This window comes from Lissotriton vulgaris, chromosome 2_1, assembly GCF_964263255.1.
Source record: "Lissotriton vulgaris chromosome 2_1, aLisVul1.2, whole genome shotgun sequence".
NCBI classification, from domain to species: Eukaryota; Metazoa; Chordata; class Amphibia; order Caudata; family Salamandridae; genus Lissotriton; species Lissotriton vulgaris.
In genome coordinates this window covers 1,972,744,155-1,972,765,148 of record NC_141687.1, presented here as the reverse complement: position 1 = coordinate 1,972,765,148, position 20,994 = coordinate 1,972,744,155, and the positions used below count along the sequence as shown (strand labels likewise).

Here is a 20,994-nt window from a genome sequence, read left to right as displayed (position 1 = left end):
GCACTGCAGATGAGGTAGACGTAACAAATTTTACTACAGAATAGAACTAACCCCGATTGGAAAAAATTGTTAATCTGGCCCACAGACATGAATAACTGTCAAGATAGATTGCTGAACAAGACACAAGGGTTCACAGTGAATAGGCAAGATCCAAGATATTCCCAAAGACTACATCCAGGGATAATAACTTACAGTGTAGGAAAACTATGCCTTGAGTGGCTACAGAAATCCACACTTCAGAAATTAAGCAACACTTAATTTTACTTAAAGATGGCGTTGATTTGAGAGACTTCTTACTTGTACTTCGTAGACCACCTCAAACGTTTCATTTACGCCGGTATATACGCTGCTTACAATAAAGCATGGAAAGTCACGCAAAATGGAAACTGCAGAACGAATACGAGAAATTGATCGTATTAATTTAGAGAAAGCTCTCTCTGTATGGGACAATGGGTTAACGAATCTGTCCTCCAGAATGTATTCTTTGAACAGCATTGTATCATCTGCCATTGACATAATAGAACAGGACTTGCTAATATTACAACATGGCCAGTCTCAATTACGTTCTATAATGCTACTAGGCTGGACGTTACAAAATCTCCTTTCAGGCTACGTGCCATGGCGTCTAATCACACCACGTCATTGTTTACTGTATTTAAGCTTACAGATAAACAACTCTATTTGGCACAAAGAGGAGCAGACTATACAGTGCTGAGCATAGAAAAACTGGAAAGATTACCATTAACTGTTTCTGAGAAACCGGTCATTAAATGGATAATACATGGCACCATAGCAATACCAGTGACGATTTTCCAGTTTCAGTATTGCTTAAGACACATGCCAGCAGGCATGTATGAAAGGTTGGGTAAAAAATACATTAAGTCGACCTGGAATTTACCAAACACACACAAATGTTGGAGTGGGGGTAAGGAGGTATTTCTCAGTGGGAAAAATTGTAAGAACCCACCAAGCGGTACACTTGTGTCAAGGTATTAATTTACACGGGGCCTGCGTGAGTTCTTCAAACAAACTTTCTTGCCACCTGCACGGTTCTCCAGCATCCGTGATAGACCCAGTTTTTAGGCAGCTATCAAATGGTAGCTACATAATGTTGAGTGATCACAGCTGTTGTGGAATGATGCCAGGTATAGCCTATCTAGTTAGTGTGTCAGCCAGGGTCACTTGTATACGAGCAGTGTTTCCAAAAGCAAGACAGACAGGGAGTCGCCGCTATGGCCTTCACTGAACATCTCTTCTATACGAATTGATACTTCAAGCAGAATGAAAGCCATTCTAATGCAAAAAACTGTGCCACTGACCTCGTCCAGAGAAAAGTAGGATCTGCAAGTCGCAAGGACTTCTGCGAAGATACATGCCCTAATATCAACGAACTGTCCAATACAGAAATGTTTAGTTGTATCTTAAACTTGTCTGATATGAGTTGTATTGTACATGTATGTAAGAAAAAAGTCTCAGGTCTGTTAGCACCCTTCGAATCAGTCCTAGGCATTTTTCCAAACTTCGTGCACTCTGTTCTGCCTCTCATTTTGGGACTCATAACAGGGATACTGTTTATTTCTTCTGCTCCGATACGGCAAGTCCAGTCATCAGCGATACCCAGACTACCATGGAGAACGCTTTCCTAGCCATGCGGTACCGTGACAGAATTACAGATTCTTTGCATGGCGCGTTTAAGAGATCTGAATACCACATGGTTCCTTTCTTTCCGACCAATCTGGCAAGATTGCATCTTACCTGTTCTACGATGCTTGCTTTGCGGAGAAGAAATGCATGTTTGACGTTTGTCTTACACTTCCCTCAGCACTGCCAACAGATGTTGACGCTTTGCTTGGTCCGGTAACGGCTCATGCATCGTGTTGCCCCCAACGGCTGCCAATAATGATGACGGCATTCATTGAGATATCACCTGCACTTCTAGCTAATGGTGGGGTACATTGAACAGGCATACAGATATCATCTAATGCGAACGTTGCTAATGCGAATGACGCCGACGGCGATGCTTCTCATCTGTGCACAATTGATCTACTTAATTAAGCAGTTCCACTTTCACCTACTGTTGTAGACTATTTCTTTGCCAGCTTAGACGATTTGATGTTTTCTCCTAACACTGAGAATAACTTTTGAAATTAGCACAGCGTTCCATGAACTCTGAACTCGACCTTCGCTTGTCTGTAACTATTTTTCTACTATTTTGATACAACTTTCCCAAAATTGAACTTTTTTCTGGCACTAAGTAATCTGCTTAAAGTAGAACCATTCTTAGAGAACAAGAAATTCTTTTTGAACACTTTCTAGAGACAATATTAGGCCTGGTCCTCAAAAATAATAAGTTTATATATTTTGCTTTGAAATGGCCTCGACTTTTTCTTCTGTAAACAGCCATTCATAAATGTCATTTTTTATTATTTCATATAGCATTGCCACTGTATGCTTTGAATGATAACTATCGCTTTTAAAATGCGTACAGTACAAATATTTATGTGTACAACCATTTTGCAATGCATTTTATGTATTTTTGGTGGGATTGTGAACACATTCTTTAGTTATGTTTTAGATGCTTATAGGTTTAGTAATATTGAACGTGATACGTGACGTGGGTGTTGTATAGCATTTTAGGACCCTAGTGTAATTTTCCCGATTCATGCCCTTATATAGGTATAAAGTACTGTATCCTTATATAGGCATAGAAATCAACCATATTAAGACATAGCTCATGCAGGCCTAATACTGCATGGCTACTTCCACTAGTTCCGAAAATCTACACTTGAATATTGATTTGTCCAAGAACTCATGGAGTTTTCAAAGTACTGAGACCCTTTGATGACATTATGTCCAACCTTACGTCAAACTCGGCACCTTCAAGGTACAAATATGCCCACACTTGCCCAAGCAAACACAGTGGTTTGGCGCAGTTCCACACAGTCGACCCTCCAGCAGACGCACAGAGAGAAGCGGTCTTTTATCCTGCCGAGAAATCCAGCTCCAGTGTTTTCAAGCTACCCTTGCGGGTTGTTGGGAAATCGAATCCTGAGAGAGACACCAGAACTTTATTCTAAAACCAAGGTATGGAGCTGATTAGACCTTTAGAGAATTCTTGGATAGATTCTTGGCAAAGAATACTGAAACTAAGCTACACCTCACTTCTTCCCTTGTACTAGACTTAGGTTAGGTACACCGGGGTAGGCGTATTTTAGAAGCACCAGTTGAGTTGAGTACTTTTTTAGTCTTTATGTATTCTATGGCTTAGAAACCATATCCTGCTTTTACAGTATTTTATAATATTCTTTATAATGTATGCATTGTACTTTGCAACCGGTAATACGATTGTAGCAATTAATTTCTTCTGCATGAGAAAGAAGACTGTTCAATAAATACTTTCATTGAAAACGCCCGTCTTTCTATTTCTCTGCACCTCTGGTGAAACGAAGCATGCACGATTGACTGAGTAAAATAACCATCTATTGTTTCCGCGACTCTAGAGATACTTTTCTTATTCTTGGGAAACAAAGTGGTCATATTTATGCAGTTATCAGAAACTAATCCCTTCTTGTGTATTCGAGAAAGTTTCTAGTCATCTCTGAGCTAGCTGGCACTCACAATTAAGTCTAATATATTCAATAGAGACCTAGAAGACATAAGTCCTACGTCAGATCTATAGGATATGTTATTCCAATGCGCAGAACCTATTGGGAATATAGGAACTACACTAACCCCATCTATTTATGAAACACTATATAAAGTTACATTTTAAACCTTATTTGCGTTGTGTAGATTAGCTGTAAAGCTCCTCAGGAGAGCGGCTCCTCAGGAGAGCTTGGATATAGTGCACGTAATGCTGTGCGTCATCTGCTGTATATGAACATCAGCATTGTAGAGCCCTTCCTTTCCGCTACAAATGTTGAGACACCGAAGAATTTCCCTTCATGAAATTTATCTCCCACTGTGTATATTCCTGCTTCATGCAAGACCTTGAGCGCACCAGCCTCACTCGTCAGAGTCCAGTATGGTGCAAAAGCGGCATAGATGGAGCGTATAGAGGGAGCTTCAGCGCCCTCTTCCAAAGCTCCTTCCACGTGCTGATTGTGCATTGCTCGTATCTATTTCTCCCTTTTCAAATATAGTACTAGTATTTACAGTCATGGCTTTAAGCGGTATTGGATGAACAGTACCAGCCTCCACTGCCACATGCGAGATGAAGGCAGCAGCCTGTTGCCAATAGTAGGCGTAATGTGCCTAAGCACAGAGATAGTATAATTGTAAATCTGGAGCCGTGTACCCACCCATTTCGTATAGAAGTGTGACCACCTCCCACTTCACTCTTGGTTTTTTACCACCCTATTCGAGCAGGATTAGTAATGTATGGAGCGTAGTGACTAAATGTGTTAATGTTAACCGAATGGGAATATTCATGAATAAATATACTAACTTCGGTAGTACAATCATCTTAAATAGGGATATTCTGTCTGGAGGCGATAATGGTAATTTTATCTATCTAGCCACTTGTTCTTCAAGTCGTGTGATTGCCTTTCCATAGTTAGATTGTATAACCCAGGTATTTTACTGGGTCTGTGCTCCATACTAGTGGGTACCTAAGCTCGGTGTGGCGTGTACACAGTCAACGGCAGTACAACTGATTTACTCCAGTTAACGGAGCACCGAGAGTCACTCAAATCGGAAATATTTCCAGATAAGTTGTTCCAGATATGCTTCAGGGTCACGAACATAGAGGACCATATATACTACACCAAAGTGAGGTACAGTGTGTGTATAGAGTCCAAGGGTCTCCAGAGGTTTGGCAAAGGTTAAAGTTAGATAGAAACGTACTCTCTATAGTGGTAGCTTGGTCGAGAAGTAAGGCAGTATCAGAGGACAGTGTTAAGCATTTGATGTACACACTCAATCAGCAAATGAATTCACACACTCAAGAACTGAACTCTAGGCCAATTGTTTTTGTATAAAATATACTGTTTTGTTTTTAGAACCAAGCGAGCCTGGCACAGGTAAGCATAAAAATACTTTGCAGTAGTAAGTTACTTGTATGAACACAGTTCAAAATTGTAAAATAACTTGTACTGGCTTTAGTTAGTTTTAAGTAAGCAGTTTGCAACACTTTGCAGGTATAGTACATTCGAATGAATGGGCTTTTTAAGTAAAATGCGGTTAATTACTTTTCCAATTACTTTTGCTAACAGTGCTGGATCCTAGATTCAGCACTGGGACATTTCGTGAAAAAAGGAGAGTAAATGCAGTTAATTACTTTTCCAATTACTTTTGCTAACAGTGCTGGATCCTAGATTCAGCACTGGGACATTCCCTGAAAAAAGGAGAGTAAACACGTTTTAGTTAGAGGTACGATTTTTAAAGATAATTGCATTTCGAGAGTTGACACTTAAAAACTTTTTTCACATAGAATCACCAATGTTATCCTATGGGAGGAAATTCACTTAGCAGGTAAGTTATGTTAACAATACTTTTTCTTACTCAGTGCTGGATACCTAGATTCAAAGAAGATACCTACATTCAGCACTGGGAAATTTTCTGAAAACTGTTGAGAAAATGCGTTTTGGTGATTCGGCTGATTTTAAAGGAATATTTTTAGTTTTCAAAAGTTGACACTTAAAAACTTTTTGGGAGAAAAAGTGTCAATGTTATTCTATGAGAATAAAGAGATTATCGGTTTCCAGGTAGGTAATAGGCCGATGGAGTTTGGGTCCTGGGGTTAGACTCAGGGGTCTCCCAGGGTCAGTGATGCACTGTTTTAGCACCCTCAGCGGCACTCGGGAGGCCAGGTGCAGAGTATTGAGGCCCAATGTTAACCTATGGAGGATAGGTGGGACTCCGGTTGGTGGCTGCTGGCAAGCAGGGCAAGGGGTTGCGGGAGCAAAGCTCCTAGGTTTAAGCTCAGAGCAAGTTGGGGACCAAGTTAGCACCAAAGGGGTACCCTCAGCAGTACGAGGGCGGCCGGGTGCAGGGTGCTGTTTTGAGGTCGGGTGCCCTGTTGATTTCAATGGAAATTCTCCGGGACAAAAACTGCAGGTTCGGTACGAGGATCTTCCAGGAGCTACCACCAATTAGAGGGGTAAGTAGGGGATGTAGAGGGTTGGTTAGGCACCGCTGTACTGGGCACACAAGGCCTAGGGGCGTCAGGTGCAGGGGTGCCTTGGGACGTCTGATTTTCTTACCAGCTCTGGTCGCGGTGGTGGTGGGGGGGGAGGAGGGGGGGTCTTGAGGCTTAAGGCAGGTCGGGCGTCACCGAATCTCGGGTCTGGCTCGGGCTGGGTTCGGCGAGTGCAAAGTTGGCTGGATTTGCAGTTCCTAGCTGGCACCAGAAGCTGCAGTGCAAACACGTCCGATGTTCACAGGAGAAACCGCTTGGAAAGTGAAGGAAGGCAGGTCCTCCGGGGTTTTTGAGGTTGCTGGCCGCTGGACATGCTGGGTTTTTGCAGGAGCAGGTTCGAGGGGAGACAGGCTGGTGCCAAGTCAGTGGGCTTCGTCCTATTGTTAGCTCTGCACGGCTTCTCGTCCTCTTTCTTGTGGCTGCTGGATCTCAGGAAGGAAGGGTCAGGGTGCCTCCAAATACTAAATGTAGGGGTGTTACAGGTAGGTAAAGGGCAGGGACCAATGGGTCCCTTCCCTGGGGTGGGTACACCCCCTATTCTGCCACTCTCCAGTGGGAGTGAGGGCAGGAGCCTGACTGAGTCCCTATATCCTCAAGATGGCAGGGACTCTAGGTTGTGCTTCACCTTGCCTCCCCCACCTGAGGGCGCAGTTGGCAGAGGTGGGCACACCTCCATTTCCTACCTGTTTTTCCCGCCGGTTCTCCTGCATAAACTGGGGGTAGAACCAGTGGGGACCAGTTGCTGAAAGCAGCAAATGGTCTGGAAAGGCTCACAAAGGCGGCATGCCTTTGAAGCCTCTCCTTCGTGAACCTTGCCCATCCTGGGGGAGGATGCTTGGCACCTCGTCCCAGGATGTGCATTGTTTCAGACCCCTCCGAGAGCAGCAAGCTCTCGACCCAGGGGTCCAGAAACATGTCTGGGGGTGGCAGCCTAGGCAGCCTCTCAGTCAGGTCTCTAGGGGTTGGTCGAGTTTCAGGGGGCATCTCCAAGATGCCCTCTGTGGTGCATTTTTCAATAAATACTAGGTACCACTGGCATAGGGCACCCAGCTAGAGGAGTGTCTGACGTATGCCAGGGCAGTGGCGTGTGGGCATGGCACACAGGGATATGTGCCATATCGACTCTTCACTCTGCTCCAAGATACGCAGCCTGCAAAGGCAGTGTATGGGGCTGGGAACAGGGCTTCTAAGGGTGGCACAACAAGTGTTGCAGCCCTTACAGGCCTTCTCTAGTCACAGTGCCCTGGGTACCGGCGGTACCATTTACCAGGGGCTGACATGTGGCCAGAGATACCAGTTGGGTTAGTTTTGGGCAAAGAACACAGGCCATGGGAACCTAATTGGCAGGGACCCAGGGCACACAAAAAAGTGCTTCAGTAGTCTGGAAAAAAGTGTGCGGGTAACTGCAACAGAAACCCACTTTCCTACATGGCCATAACAGATGACCAGTATGTCGTTATTGCGGGGGTCGGCCCAGATGGTATGGAAGAAGGTATCGATCACACTACACTTCCTCAGGCAAAGTTGGGTGTCAGTTTTCCCCATTTTATAAAGAGTAGGTCTTGTGTAGTAAATTCGGTGTAGTATCTTAAGCTGTACTAGGCGCAGTCCGGATGCAATTGCCACTTCCCTGGATGATGCTAGTGCCTCCTGCCAATCAGTGTCCTCTAGGTCTCCTACCTCTCCGCTCCTTTTGTCTGAGTTTTTGCATGGGGTTGCGCATGTTATTGATAATTTTCCAGTATGTCATGGAGATTGCTTTTTTGTCCATATGTTCCATCAATATCCTGTCCCCTAATGGCGAGGCCTCAGGAGGAGTAGTGTCAGGGGGAATTGCCGTCTCAAGGGCACGTTATATTGGGCGGTATCGGAATTGCTCCCTTGGCGCCACCTCGTAGTGTGATGTGAGTTGTGCAAATGTGAGTATTTTCCCCCGCACCCAGAGGTCCTCAACTTTGGATATTCCTATATTGTACCAGTGTTTGAAGGTTTTGCTCTTGCCCAGTGTATCCATGACCCAGAGGGACATTGTGCCATCCCAGTTTTTTGCGTGCTATGTGCCACACTTTGAGTGTGTGGTTTGTCAGGCCCATCAGGGCCTGTATTTTGTTGTATAGTGCACGGTAGAGGCCCTCCTCTCCCAATTGTACTCGGTCTAGACTGTAAGCCTGGTCCGTATGGGGGATGTGGAGCAAATGGCTAATTACAGTTAATTGGGACGCCCAGTGGAACGTTTGGATACTCAGGAGAGCTATTTGACCATCGCACCATGTTTGGTACAGTTTTGTCATAGTTATGCGGGCTGCTTTGTTGCTCTAGAGAAGTTTGAGGATTTCTGCCTCTATGGCTTGGAAGTAGGACTGGGGAACTGGGAAGGGCGTATTCTGGAGGACGTACAGGAACCTTGGGAGCGCCATCATTTTAAAAAGTGCCACTTCCCCCCAGAGCATCAGCAGTAGCGATTGCCAGTATTTGATGTCTCTTTGTAGCCGTTGTAAGGGGACTTGAAGATTCCGAGTCATTAAGACCTCTGGTTCATGTGTGACATGGATTCCTAAGTATTCGAAGTGTTCCTCCGCATTCATTACGTCGCACCCAGCTGGTAGTATCGGCGGACGGCCCTGCAAAAGACAGCATAGATTTGGTCCAATTTAACATGTAACCGGAGTATTTCTCGTATGAGCTACGATGTCCAACACACAGGACAGGGAACGTCTGGGAGAGGCCATGTATAGGAGAACAGAGTCTACATATAGGGATATGCGATCCGCGCAGGCAGCAGTCCAACGAAGCCCGCGAATGACCGGGTCTCGCCTTACCCAGGCCACCAGGGGCTCTCATATAAGGGCGAATAGCAGCGGTGATAATGTGGACATTTCTTAAATGGAGTCCATTCCATCAACGTCCATCTCTATCCGCGAAGGTAGGCGGATGGAAAGTTGTCGAGTGTGCGTGTCAAAGGCACGCAATCAAGACAATACCATCGGTTAAGTGTGATTGCGCGTCAAAGGGGGTTTCGATAACAATCGAAGCACAGCAAGTCACATCCGAACCGGATGGCGGAAAAAAAAAAACTATGGAGCCGAAGCCCATGCACACTGTCGACCGAAGGAGGAGTCATCAACCTCATGACTACAAGACTTCTTCGAAGACAAAAACATGCAAACATCCGAGCCCAACACCAGATGGTTATCTATGCATAGTGTCCAATCTGCAGCTCAAATGCCTCGAACATATATTTTCAACAACTGCATCTCTTGGAGCGTCCGATTCCCTGGAAGATCAACCCAGTGGAGTAGGAACACATACTCCAAGAAGGACTATGTCAGCACTGATGAAAAAGCGCTCCAAGGTAACAGATTGATACTGCCACACTGGAAGGGAATGAATTGCTTTCAAGCAACTGGGATGGCATTTGAGAAGCCGGAATGGCAAGTGCAATTTTCTGCCAGGTACTGCATGACTGACACCATAGATGGAAAAGTGTGCACTGCAGAATGTGCCACAGAGCTTTGTCGTGTTTTACTTAAAAGTTGGCACTGGTGTAGCTGCTGCAAGAAGGTTTGTAGGAGAGCATTTAGGAGGTGAAGTAGTAGTATTCGCTGGAAACACATCTCAGCAAGTAAAGAACATATAGGAATATTCTGAATCTAAAGACACAGGAAGTATCCTGCTTTTAAGATTCCTGATCCATTCTACAGACCAATTTAATCTATTCATCTTTACAGGTGGTGCTGCATGCCACAAATAAATCTTGTCAACAAAATCTTAACTAGGATGTTGAATGCAATCATGCTCTCTAGGATTAATAAGTGGCAACTGTCACAGTCCATATCTGGGAACTACAGGAATCTCCATATTTAGACATCTCTCTAGATACCCGTCTGGAAGAGTCCTTACCAAAGGAGGAGCAAGCTATCAGTGTGAGAGCAAACTGAAAGAAAGCCTTTAACTCTATGGAATAGCCCACAGAGAATCTTGTCATACTATACTACTGTGGCACTAACCAGATGGTGCAGCAGTTGAGGACATCAATGGCGCGGTCCAGACAAAGTGTTTGACTATTGACAAGAGAAGAGGGGGGAGGAGGGTGAATGGGAGTTGGGTGCGTAAGAAGCTGCATCTGTATATATTATACCAAAGTAATGTATAGTGTGCACAGAGTCCAGTGGAACCCCAAAGGATGGAAGAGGTAAAAGTAAATACCTTACTCTCTCTTTCTGGTAGTGTGGGTGAGTAGTCAGGCTGTATCAGAGGGTAGTGTTAAGCATTTATTGTACACACTCAGGCAAGAAATGAAGCCACACACTCAAAAACTGAACTCAGGCCGATTTGTTTGGATAACAATATTTAGTTATTTTATCTCTAGAACCAAGCCAGGCCTGTGCAGGTAAGTGCTATAATACTTTGCAGGTATATTGCAGTTCAAATACAATTGAAATGCAGTTGGACGTAATTGGTTTGTTTACAAGTAAGTCAACAGTAAAAATTACTTTAGTTACTTTTGAGATTACTTTGTAGATTACTTTCAGATTACTTTTTAAGTTACTTTTTCAAATTCAGTGTGATATGCCTAGATATCACATTTGGACATTTCCTAGAGAATAGGTAAGTAATTCAGCTTTTATAATTTGCAGTTTTTCCATGTTTCATACAAACCAGCTCCACAATAAAAAAAATTTTTTAAACAGAAATGCAGTCCTCTGGGAGAAAACCAGGTTATCGGTTAACGGAAAGTACTTATGTTGTGGAGTTGGTATTCTGGGGTTAGAACCAGGGATCCCCAGGATAAAGGATGCACTCTCAAAGCACCCTAAGCGCACCAGGGCGCCCGGGTGCAAAGGCCCAATGTTATCCAAAGGGGGATAGGGGGCCTCCGGTTGGTGGCTGCTCACGAGCAGGCCACAAGGGTGTGGGAGCAAAGCTCCTTGTGTTAGGCTCAGGGCAAAGAGGGATCTATTTTAGCACTAAAGATGCACCCACAGAGGCACAGGGCAGCCGGGTGCAGGGTGCCGTTTTTGTGGAGAAGTGTGGCTCAGGGGTTAGAGGCGGCAGACCCGGAAGCTGAGATCGGCCCTGGACCAGGGTTCAATTCCCCGCCTCGGCGGGTCTTGGGCTAAAAATTCCACGGACTCGATAATTCTCGCTCCGGTGCCTTCTCGACTCAAGGGTTCACACTCTGCGACTCTGGGCAATAGCTTGCTTAATCTCCACAACGGCCCCTCGCGGCGGGATGCCTGGCTTTCACCTTGTGGATACCCTGCCTGGGTTATCTCACAGGGGAATACCAGGACGGGTTCCCTAAGCAAGCGCCGGGAAACCCTTTGTGGGTAGCTGTGCACTATATAAGCTCAAATACATACATTTGGCATTGGGTGCCCAGCTGATTTCAATGGGGATTCTCCAGTTGCAACAAACACTGCAGGCTCAGGAAAGAAGAACTTCTGGAGGCGACCACAAGTTGGAGAGTTAAGTTGAGATGCACAGACAGTTGGTGGGGCCACCCAAGGCCGTGATACATCAGGTGCAGGGGTGTCTTGGCATCTGGTTTTTCTTACCGGCTCAGGTTGCGGACGGGGAGGGTGGGTTTCAATGCCTTCAAAAAACGGGCTGCAGGCATTGGTTGGAGACTGAAGGCAGGTCAGTGATCACCAGATCCCAGGTCAGGATCGCAGAGGAGATCTCATTGTGGTGTTGGGCCACTCTAACTCGGGCTGTGGGCCTCAGGTACAGACTTGCTGATTTAGCTGGAGCCAGAATTAGTTGGTGAGCAAATCCGGTGCTCACGGAAAACAAAGTCTGCTTTGGGAAGGCAGGACTGTTCCTCATGGTTCTTGGGGGCAGCTGGCTGCAAGACACACCGGGATTTCGCTGTAGTCAGTCGAGGTCAGGATGGTAGGACAGGCCGGTAGGACTGGGGCCAAGTCAGTTGGTGTCCTCTTCTTGAGCATGCCCTTATGTCCTCCTCCTGGTTTCTTCTCGTCTGCGGGGGCAAGATTCAGTGATGCCCCTAAAAACTACATTTAGGGGAGTTACAGGTCCAGACCAATTGTTCCCTCCGTTGGGGAGGGTATACCCCCTATGCCACCCTCCAGTAGGAGGGGGACCTTCACCTCACTCAGATTGGTTGGGCCCCAGTCATCCACCCCCCCCCCCATCTGCAAGGTGGCGGGGACAGAGTAGAGCCTCGTCTTGCCTACCCCACCTGAGGGGTTGAGTTGGCAAAGGTGGATTCACCTCATGACTTGCTTTTTTCCGTCGCTTCTCCCGCCCAAAGTGGGGGTCAGAACCTGTGGGGGGCAGTTGCTGGGAGAAGCAAATGGCTGGAGTAACATGGCAAGCCTTTGAAGCTTCCCCTTCCTGGACCCTGCCCATCCTAGGGGAGGAGGCTTGGCACCTCGTCCCAGGATGTGCTTTGTTTCAGGACCCCAAGAGCGGCAGGCTCTCGACCCAAGGGTCCAGAAACAGGACTGGTGGTGGCAGCTGGTGAACTGCCACTCAGCAAGGACACTAAAGTTAGATCATTTTTTAGGGGAAACCTCTAATATGCCCTCAGAGCATTTTTCATTAAATTCCACCCTAGCATCAGGGTGGGTTTAATGTGCTGAGACATTTGATACCAAGCTACCCAGTTTTTAGTAAAGCCATAATGGTGCTGTGGAGTTCATAATGTCATACTCCCAGCACCATATGCTCTTTATGGCATTACTGAACTTACAATGTCTAGGAATTGGCTTAGACACTGTAGGGGTACAGAGCTCATACACCTGTATCCTCACCACTGGTATAGTGCACCCAGCTAGAGGGGGGCTACCTATGCCAGGGCAATGAGTATTAGGCACAGCACACAAACATGCTGAAGCCTAAAGGCATGAAACAAGTATCCTAAAACGAAGCTTTTGGAAAAACAATCCAGGAAAAGAAAGGTCGCGCTCAGTGCTCCAGGAGCCAGAATAAAATAACTGGAACAATGTCACTGGCCTGGCATCAAGGCACACTGGTTGAATATTCTCCCTTTAGAGCATTGGCAGTGCTTTTGCCAGCCTCTATTGACTGCCTATCAAGATACATTGTGCTCAATATATATTTATTTTTGCTTAAACACATTTGTGGAAGCTGGTCTCTATTTAGTAACTTTAACCCAAAAATAAAATTAGATCATTTTTTTTTTTTTAATTAATCAATACAAACTTCAAGAGGATGTCAAATTTCCTTTTTATTTAAGGAAAATTGATCTTCCTAGTGAGAACTACATAGAGTAAGGGATTCAGAACGTAGCCAAGACACTTCAGTTATGATTATCGGAAGAGATCCCTTAAAGGAGAAATAATCATTGCACGAGTCAATTGAAATGTTTTTGGATATTTGCTTGGTCATTTTTCTCTCCTGGCTAAATGTATCCTGCAAACAGTCAAAGTGCACCTGTGTAACAAAGAAATGTTACAAACATTCAATAGGTTTGCTCAGCATGATATAGGTCAGAGTAACACATTTAATTTCCATCCTTGTGAAATCTGAGTACATGACAATAAGTCTAAACAATATTTGCTTGTGCACTGTGATGCTCTACAATATTTACTCAAAATAAGTTCACCAAGATTGATTTTGGATGGCACCCTAAAACTACTACTTCTAAAATTAAAATATTTTCATGCTCAAGAGTCAGTTTGCTTTGTGATATTACCCCAGACATAGCAAGAAAATCACAGCAAACTATCAGTTGGTCAACACATTAAGCCACAGAAATATCAATACCTTGACATCTAAAATATACGGACAAAACGTTTTCCATGTATCGAAACTGCAATGATTAATACTGTGAACATTTAGCAGTTATTTCTTTGGAAAAAAAAAATTAAGAACCATATTTCAAGTGCATTTAAAGGACAACCCACAAGGGAAATAAATACCAAAGAGCAAAAGACAGGAGGATATCTACAACTTTCAACCATGCGGCAAAATCCTGACTAAATTTGAAAGAAAATTTACATAAAGGGAAATTTTCCAAATGACCATTCGTGAACATTTGAAGTCAAGGTAGTCTTTTCACTCTCATAATTACCTCTAATTCCAAATAACGCTGCCAGCTGTCTTGCCAGTGTTGCACACCTTCAAACAACTCTTTGTGAACTTCATAATGGTGCTTGATCCTCATGAGCTCATCCTCATGAAGAGTGAGTAGGTCCTCTGTACAAGCTGCTGTAAATATATGAATGAATGATTCATAGCTTTAATACAAGATTTTAGATTTCTAAACTGTTGCTGCTTCAGGAAATACAAGCAACACAACTTAGATACGTTGCTTTCTTATACCATAGTCCTCAGCTGTCACAATTTATGGGTAGCCCTGAATGCAGGATAGCATACCAGAACATTTCTCACAGAATCAGAATTTTTAAACAGGTTGTTGGAATACTATCCTGAAAGAGTATAGACAAGATAGGACAGAGGAGTATCTTGAAGAAGAGGAACAAAGGCTTACTAGAATAACAGTTGATACGTGGAGTTTTTTAAAACACACTTCTTGCTCTTTTCAAACCTGAAAAAATGTGAATTTCTTACTTCAATTTTGTTTTTCAAACAAGCAGGAATACATTTCCCCTTCATTTCTGAGATGAGGGGAACCTCTCCACAGATCGATTTTCTAGAAGAATAGTGATCTGATATAGCCTGTCATATTCGAAATTAGAAGATTTTTTAAGAATTGCTTGTGATGACCCAAATAGGAACCTGAGCAAATACTCATTGTATAATATTCAGCACCTATTTAATTTTTTGCCACATTTTTTTCACTTTTACATAGCACAAACTCAGTTTGAAGGCATTGCAGCGCTTTACATGAGCACCAAAAGGTTATAGTGTCAAGTTCTTTTATTTCTATTATTTTTTTTTAAAGGCATGAGAGAGAGAGATAAAGTGGCTTGCCCAGAATCACAGGACGTTAAACTGATATTGGAACTTTATCCTGATGAACCAGTTCCAAAGTCAGCAGTTCCGGCCATTAGGCTACATCTCCTCTCACTCACTTGAAAATTGTTACAAATTATTCCCCTACAGAAGCAACCATTGGCCTTCAGCCAGGTGCATGCCTGCAGACCCAGGTACAAACACCTGGCGACCTTTTCTTCCTTTAGAAGAGCATCTTGGTTTATAAGTTTAACACAAATATTACCAGACAACGAAAGACTGATAATGTGTAGTTACGTCTCAGGTTTTGGACCTGTAAACCCCAGGCAAGTGATTGTGAGGAGACAGAAATATAAAAGAGAAACCAAGTCTGCACAAGTTAAAAAAAACTGATCTACATAAATTCATTGGTAGACAAACTCCAAGTCTTCTTCATTGATAAACCTGACAGTATCAGAACCCATCCATGACAACCAATAGCCAGTTATATTTCAGCACAGGTTTTGGAAGCTATTCCTCTTATAACTCACCTTTCAGAAATGGAGGATTTATCAAATAATTCATTTATGGAAGTCAGCATAACAGCTGTGGAATTGGGAATTAATGCATCACATACTGGAAAGCAAGTTCACTAAACAAACAACATTTACACCAACTTTACCCCCTGGAAATTCTGTAGAGCTATTTTACACAGCAGTACTTCAAGACGTGGAGAAGGAATATAAGATACACATTTCCAAAACTAAATACCTTTATAAGAATATCACCCAGGATTAACATAAGGCAATAGAAGATCTAAACCATAATCCAATTATATTAAAGAGGCAGAAACTAGAGGAAATATTGTAACTGTACAGACTGAAGACTACCTACATGAGGTTAATCGACAGTTGGATCATTCTAATTATCAAAAAATATTTAAGAATCCTATGTCGGATGCTCTAAAATGGTTATCGGAAAATGTTGACAGATGGTATAATTTAGGCCTAAGAACACTCTAAAAGACACAGTAGCTTTATATCAAACATCCAATCATGGCAACCAAATAAACACTTCAAGGTGCACAAGCCAGGTTTCTCACCCAAAGAAAAACCTATTATTACAGGAATTGATTTAATCTGTTCCAGATTAGGCGAGTACACGGAAAATGAACTACAACCATTCATACAGAAACTTTCATCATTCATCCTGAACACAAAAGATGTCTTGAGGAAACTAGACAAGATTGATTGGCAACATGTTCTCACAATCAACAATCATATCCACCTACAACAACAAGGGGTAGAAATGGGAGCAAAACTTGCACCACCTTATGCCTGCATAGTAATGAGGAAGTCAAAAAGATTAGCTGTGGAATGAGAGTTGAGAAGCACCTATTAGAACTTAGAATGGTGACTACACGTTTTCATTCTAAAACCTATTTTTCAATCTTTTTCTACTGGAAATACAGATCCTTCGAGCTTTATACTTTTATTTTTCAACGCTATCAAATTGGCTAATTCTTCACCTAAATTCTTCTTAAAAGTACCACAAATTTTTTCCACAATTTCCTTCTCTATTTTCATTTCTTGGACTCATGTAAGTGTCACTTGTATTGGACCACAATAGAAATCTTGGGACTAGAATAGTTTACTTACGTTCGTCTAATTCCTATAAGGGAATCCTGTTCTTACAATAATTTGAACCAAGTAGAAAGTTAAAAATGGCACTTGGCCAATCAAACGTTTTAACGTTTTGTCCTTCATTAATTTCTAACATTTCTGCTACCTCTAAGGTACGTTAGCTACCAACATCTATAGAGGCCAACACAATAATGTGACAAATTAAAGAAACTCCATCATGCAGGGGGTCAACATTTTGACTATCAGTCTAGAATAGTAACAAAGGACGTCCATTTCAACTCCAACTTTATTTACAATTTCAGTATCTTTGCTACTTTTTCTTTGGTCTAACTGTAGTTACTTATGTTTAATTAGAACCCACAAACTGTACTAGACAAAGGAAATGAATATGGGATTGTACATCTATCAACATCCAGGGGGACTCTGCAGACTGAAAAGCGAGGCGGCACCTGGCCCAGCCTTGGTGTAGAAGAGTCTGCGGTCAGAAGGCCTGCTGGGCCGAAGTGAGCCACGCACATTGAGAGCGAGAAATTGGAAGGCACCAGCCAGAGCTCCCTGCTGTCATGAGTGGGGACAGGAGGTTTTCGACCCCGGCTGGCCTGCCGTGAAGTGTTGCTACACCACAGCTTCGGGTCAGGATAGGGAGAGCAGCGACATCGCCAGCCCGGATCGTGGAGGAGGCCCTGCCCAATCCTTGCCGCCGGGCAGGGCCTTACATGATCATGGTTAGAGCTGGGCTTGAGCCCGTGGCTGCGATTTGCTGGCAATGAGATTTTTGGCTGGGGGCCAGGCTCGGCAGGCTCAATGACCACGTGACCAGCTTACTCCCTGCTACACAGGAGGGCCTAGTCGCAGAGGCCAGACTGTGTCCTACACTGCTGCATTGATATTAGACCTGCGCCTTGCGGCCTGCCCCTATGTTTTTCGAGCCCCCATGGGAGGGAATCCTCTGGTGGCACTATCATCATGAGAGTGCTCCCTGCTGGTATCCATGATCTCCATGGTTTCAAGTTTTCCGAACAAGTTCGGTCCTTGGCTGGACCTTTAACCGGTGATGGTGACACGGACTGACAACGCCTGCCTGATGCTTACTTTGCCAAGGTCCATCAGCGATATTGATCAGACTCGGGGCCCTACTGCGGTTTACTGCAATCCTGCGATGCCCCTAGTGGTGTTGGGAGGCCTGCTCGTGCCCCCGGCCTCAATTACTTTCCCAGGGAGAGGCGGGCCATTTATCTGAACTGCAATAAGCAACGACTATCTACATACTCGAACCCTGCGGGGGCAGCAGCTTCGATCATATAAACTATACCTACCAGAGGGTCAAAACCCCAGGAGCCCACATGGGACGTTTCCTCACCATTCGTTCCTGGCAAACGAGGTGCAATATGACTGGCATATACATTCAGATCCTAGCGCGAATACATACCTCCCCCACTGCCACGTCAGGTGGTCTGGAAGGGGACACTTAATTGGAAGATAGAGGTAGGGGTGGGCGGAATTTGCGTAGTTTAGCTACGCAAAACTCTGCAAAAATGTAAAAAAGATGCCAAATTGCTTGTTCGCAGTGCTTTTATCCTGTTCGTGATAGCTGTTTGCATGCTCAGGGGGAAATATCTAGTGAATACGCATACGGGGAACGCGAACAAGCAAATAATTACGCGAAGCTGCGGAAAGCAGAATTTTGGGCAAATCCGCGTTTTCCGCGGAACGCGTCATTACCCAAATAATTACGCTCGCTGCGCAATAATCTCCAAACAGGTTTCCCGGAATTCACCAACATCAATCAAATGGATTATTCGGGGAAGTATTGTCCCCAGTTTTTATTGTGAAAAGAGCCCACCACACTGTCACGAATGCCACCTGATTCAACACCCGATTCCATAGTAACTTGCCTGCTCAATTACAAAGATCGAAATGCGGTGCTACGCCAGGCCCTAGAACAGAGGGAGATGCACTATTAAAGTGGGTTGGTGCCCAGACACGCATGTAGCCTACTACTACGATTATGCATGAGGGGCAGCTAAGCTAATGCACAGGGGAATACTGTGGCAAAAAATCAAAATTATTAGTGACACAGAAGGACCATCTGTTATAACAGCCGGCGTATTGCACGGTCACCCCGTCATATTTGTCTCAATCTACGGCCCAAATAACGGTCTAGAATTCTTTGCAGCCCTGTGGCGTCATATTGCTAATATGGGACCGGGCGCTGTGATATGGGTGGTTACTTTAATGTAGTTTAAGACCCAGCTGTAGATCGCTCAGGTGCACTCTGCTGCCCTCACCCTAACGAAGCCAGACAGTTGCACACCGTCATAATGACAATTGCCTAATGGACTACTGGAGGCACAGGCAAAGGAGGAGGGCACATGCATTACATAAACTCATGGCACATGATCATGCATAGATTATTGGCTTATTACCAGAGACGTCCTCATGTGGACAACTGCTGTCTCCCATCACCCAGATCGTTCTCAGATCATGCCCCAGTACTACTTGAACCTGCCCTGCCACAAGCTGCCTCACGAGCATTCAAGTGGAGGCTACCACCTGGTATTTTCTATGACTACCTTCTGTGCCAAGGTTTGTAGGGCTATTATTGAATTCTTTGAATTAAACAAAGGAACATACTACTCACCATTGGTGTTATGGGAGGCTTTTAAAGTTATAATTCATGGAGTGTGCATTGCAAAACAAGATGGTGTCCTTAATGCGATAAAAGCTTGCCTGGCAGCCATGGGAAATCTACTCCGGGCACTGGAGCTAGAGTATTGTGCCTCTAAATTCCCCATGAAACACAGTGAGTACAACAAAGCGTTGCATGAGGTGAGCTCTCTCACAATGCAGTGGCATGCCAATATGGTGATGGAGAACGACACAGGAGAACACCTGCTAACCTGCTTAGTCAGTGGCGGGCCTTCGAATACGCAGTGGAACTAATACGTGATCAGCACCCACCACCATGCTACAATCAGACTTCATTCTATGCACACCTCTATCGAGCCCCTGTGACACTGAGCATGAGCGAATAAACAACGTACCTCGAGACGCTACAGTTGCTCTGGCTCAACCGCTTGCACCATTCATTCATGGACTCTGCCCTTACAGAAGAGGAGATACAGCAGGTTATACAAAGTGTGCCTAGTGACAAGGTGCCCTGTCTGGATGGCTTAACTGCAGCCTCCTACAAGGAATATGCTGCCCTACTGATCCCCCACCTAAAAACCATGTTTGAGGCCTCTCTGGCTTCAGAGGAACTACTGCAGCTCTGAGAAGCTATCATCGTAACCATTCTTAAACACGATAAACAATTAATGTGACTCATATCAGCATCTTTCAATGATTAATAATGATAAAATATTTTCAAAGCTACTTGCTAATCACCTCCTTGCAGTCCTACCAGATATAGTAAGTCCGGATCAATTGGGCGTTGTCCCAGGTTTAACCAGAGCACACAATTTGCACATGCTATTCGTGGTGCTCTACAGCAGGCAACCGAGCCTAACCACAGGTGCAGCATTGCTAGACGCTACTAAGGCATTAGATATGCTGTAGTGGCCATATTTATTCTTGCTTTTGTTTCAGGGCTCAAAAAATCCACTCGCCTGCTTGCATTTGCGAACTAGATTCAATTAAGGGGAATTATTTTTAGGTCCTACTTGCCCTTTCTGGGAAGTAGGAAGGACAACTGACATGTGACCTCTGCAGAGGAAATGGGACAAGATAGTAAGATTTAAATGCAGCTTTATTGCCCACAAAGTGAATAAGCAATAAAAATGCCTTAAATCTTGTTAACTTGTCACATTTGCTCCTCTTCCAGAAACGGAGATCAAGCGCATTTCATTTTTTAGGTTACTAGACCTGCAGGTCTAGTAAAAATTAAATGATTTTTTGAGCTGTGTGTGCTTTATTCAGTTATATCTCCCACCCCCTCCCCACCCCCCTAACAGCCAGATGTCGTTTAAATGGTATGATTTTAAACCCATTTCCTATAACACGTAGTACTTGCCAGGGCTGCCACTTATCCCCCATTCTATTCGCAACCACGAGTGAGCCACTGGCGGCCTGACTACGGCAACAATGCACAACGCAGATTGAATTTCACAGCACAAACTTTTAATCCCAATGCACATGGATTACATTGTGCTCTACGTCAGAGACCAACAAACAAATCTCGATCCCAATTATACAAGAAGTCATTCGATTCAAAAGCAACTCTGGAATCCACATTAACTGGGCTAAAGCTACTCTTTTTCCACTCACTGACCGAACAATCTTGGCTGAATCAGAATTCCCATTAAGATGGGCACTTAGGCCAGTGCG

At 44.3% G+C, this 20,994-nt stretch overlaps 1 protein-coding gene across 4 annotated transcripts in view; it reads right to left on the bottom strand.

Annotated features, from left to right (window-relative positions):
- Positions 1-20,994, bottom strand: part of LOC147733584 (protein regulator of cytokinesis 1-like) — a 544,834-nt gene that overhangs the window by 317,152 nt on the left and 206,688 nt on the right. For 2 of the 4 annotated variants that reach the window (XM_086958174.1, XM_086958175.1), the window contains exon 8: positions 14,202-14,338. In XM_086958174.1, coding sequence (XP_086814300.1) covers positions 14,202-14,338 — 137 coding nt within the window. The remainder of the gene's footprint in view (positions 1-14,201; positions 14,339-20,994) is intronic. The other 2 variants (XM_086958173.1, XM_086958176.1) reach the window with 1 other exon arrangement.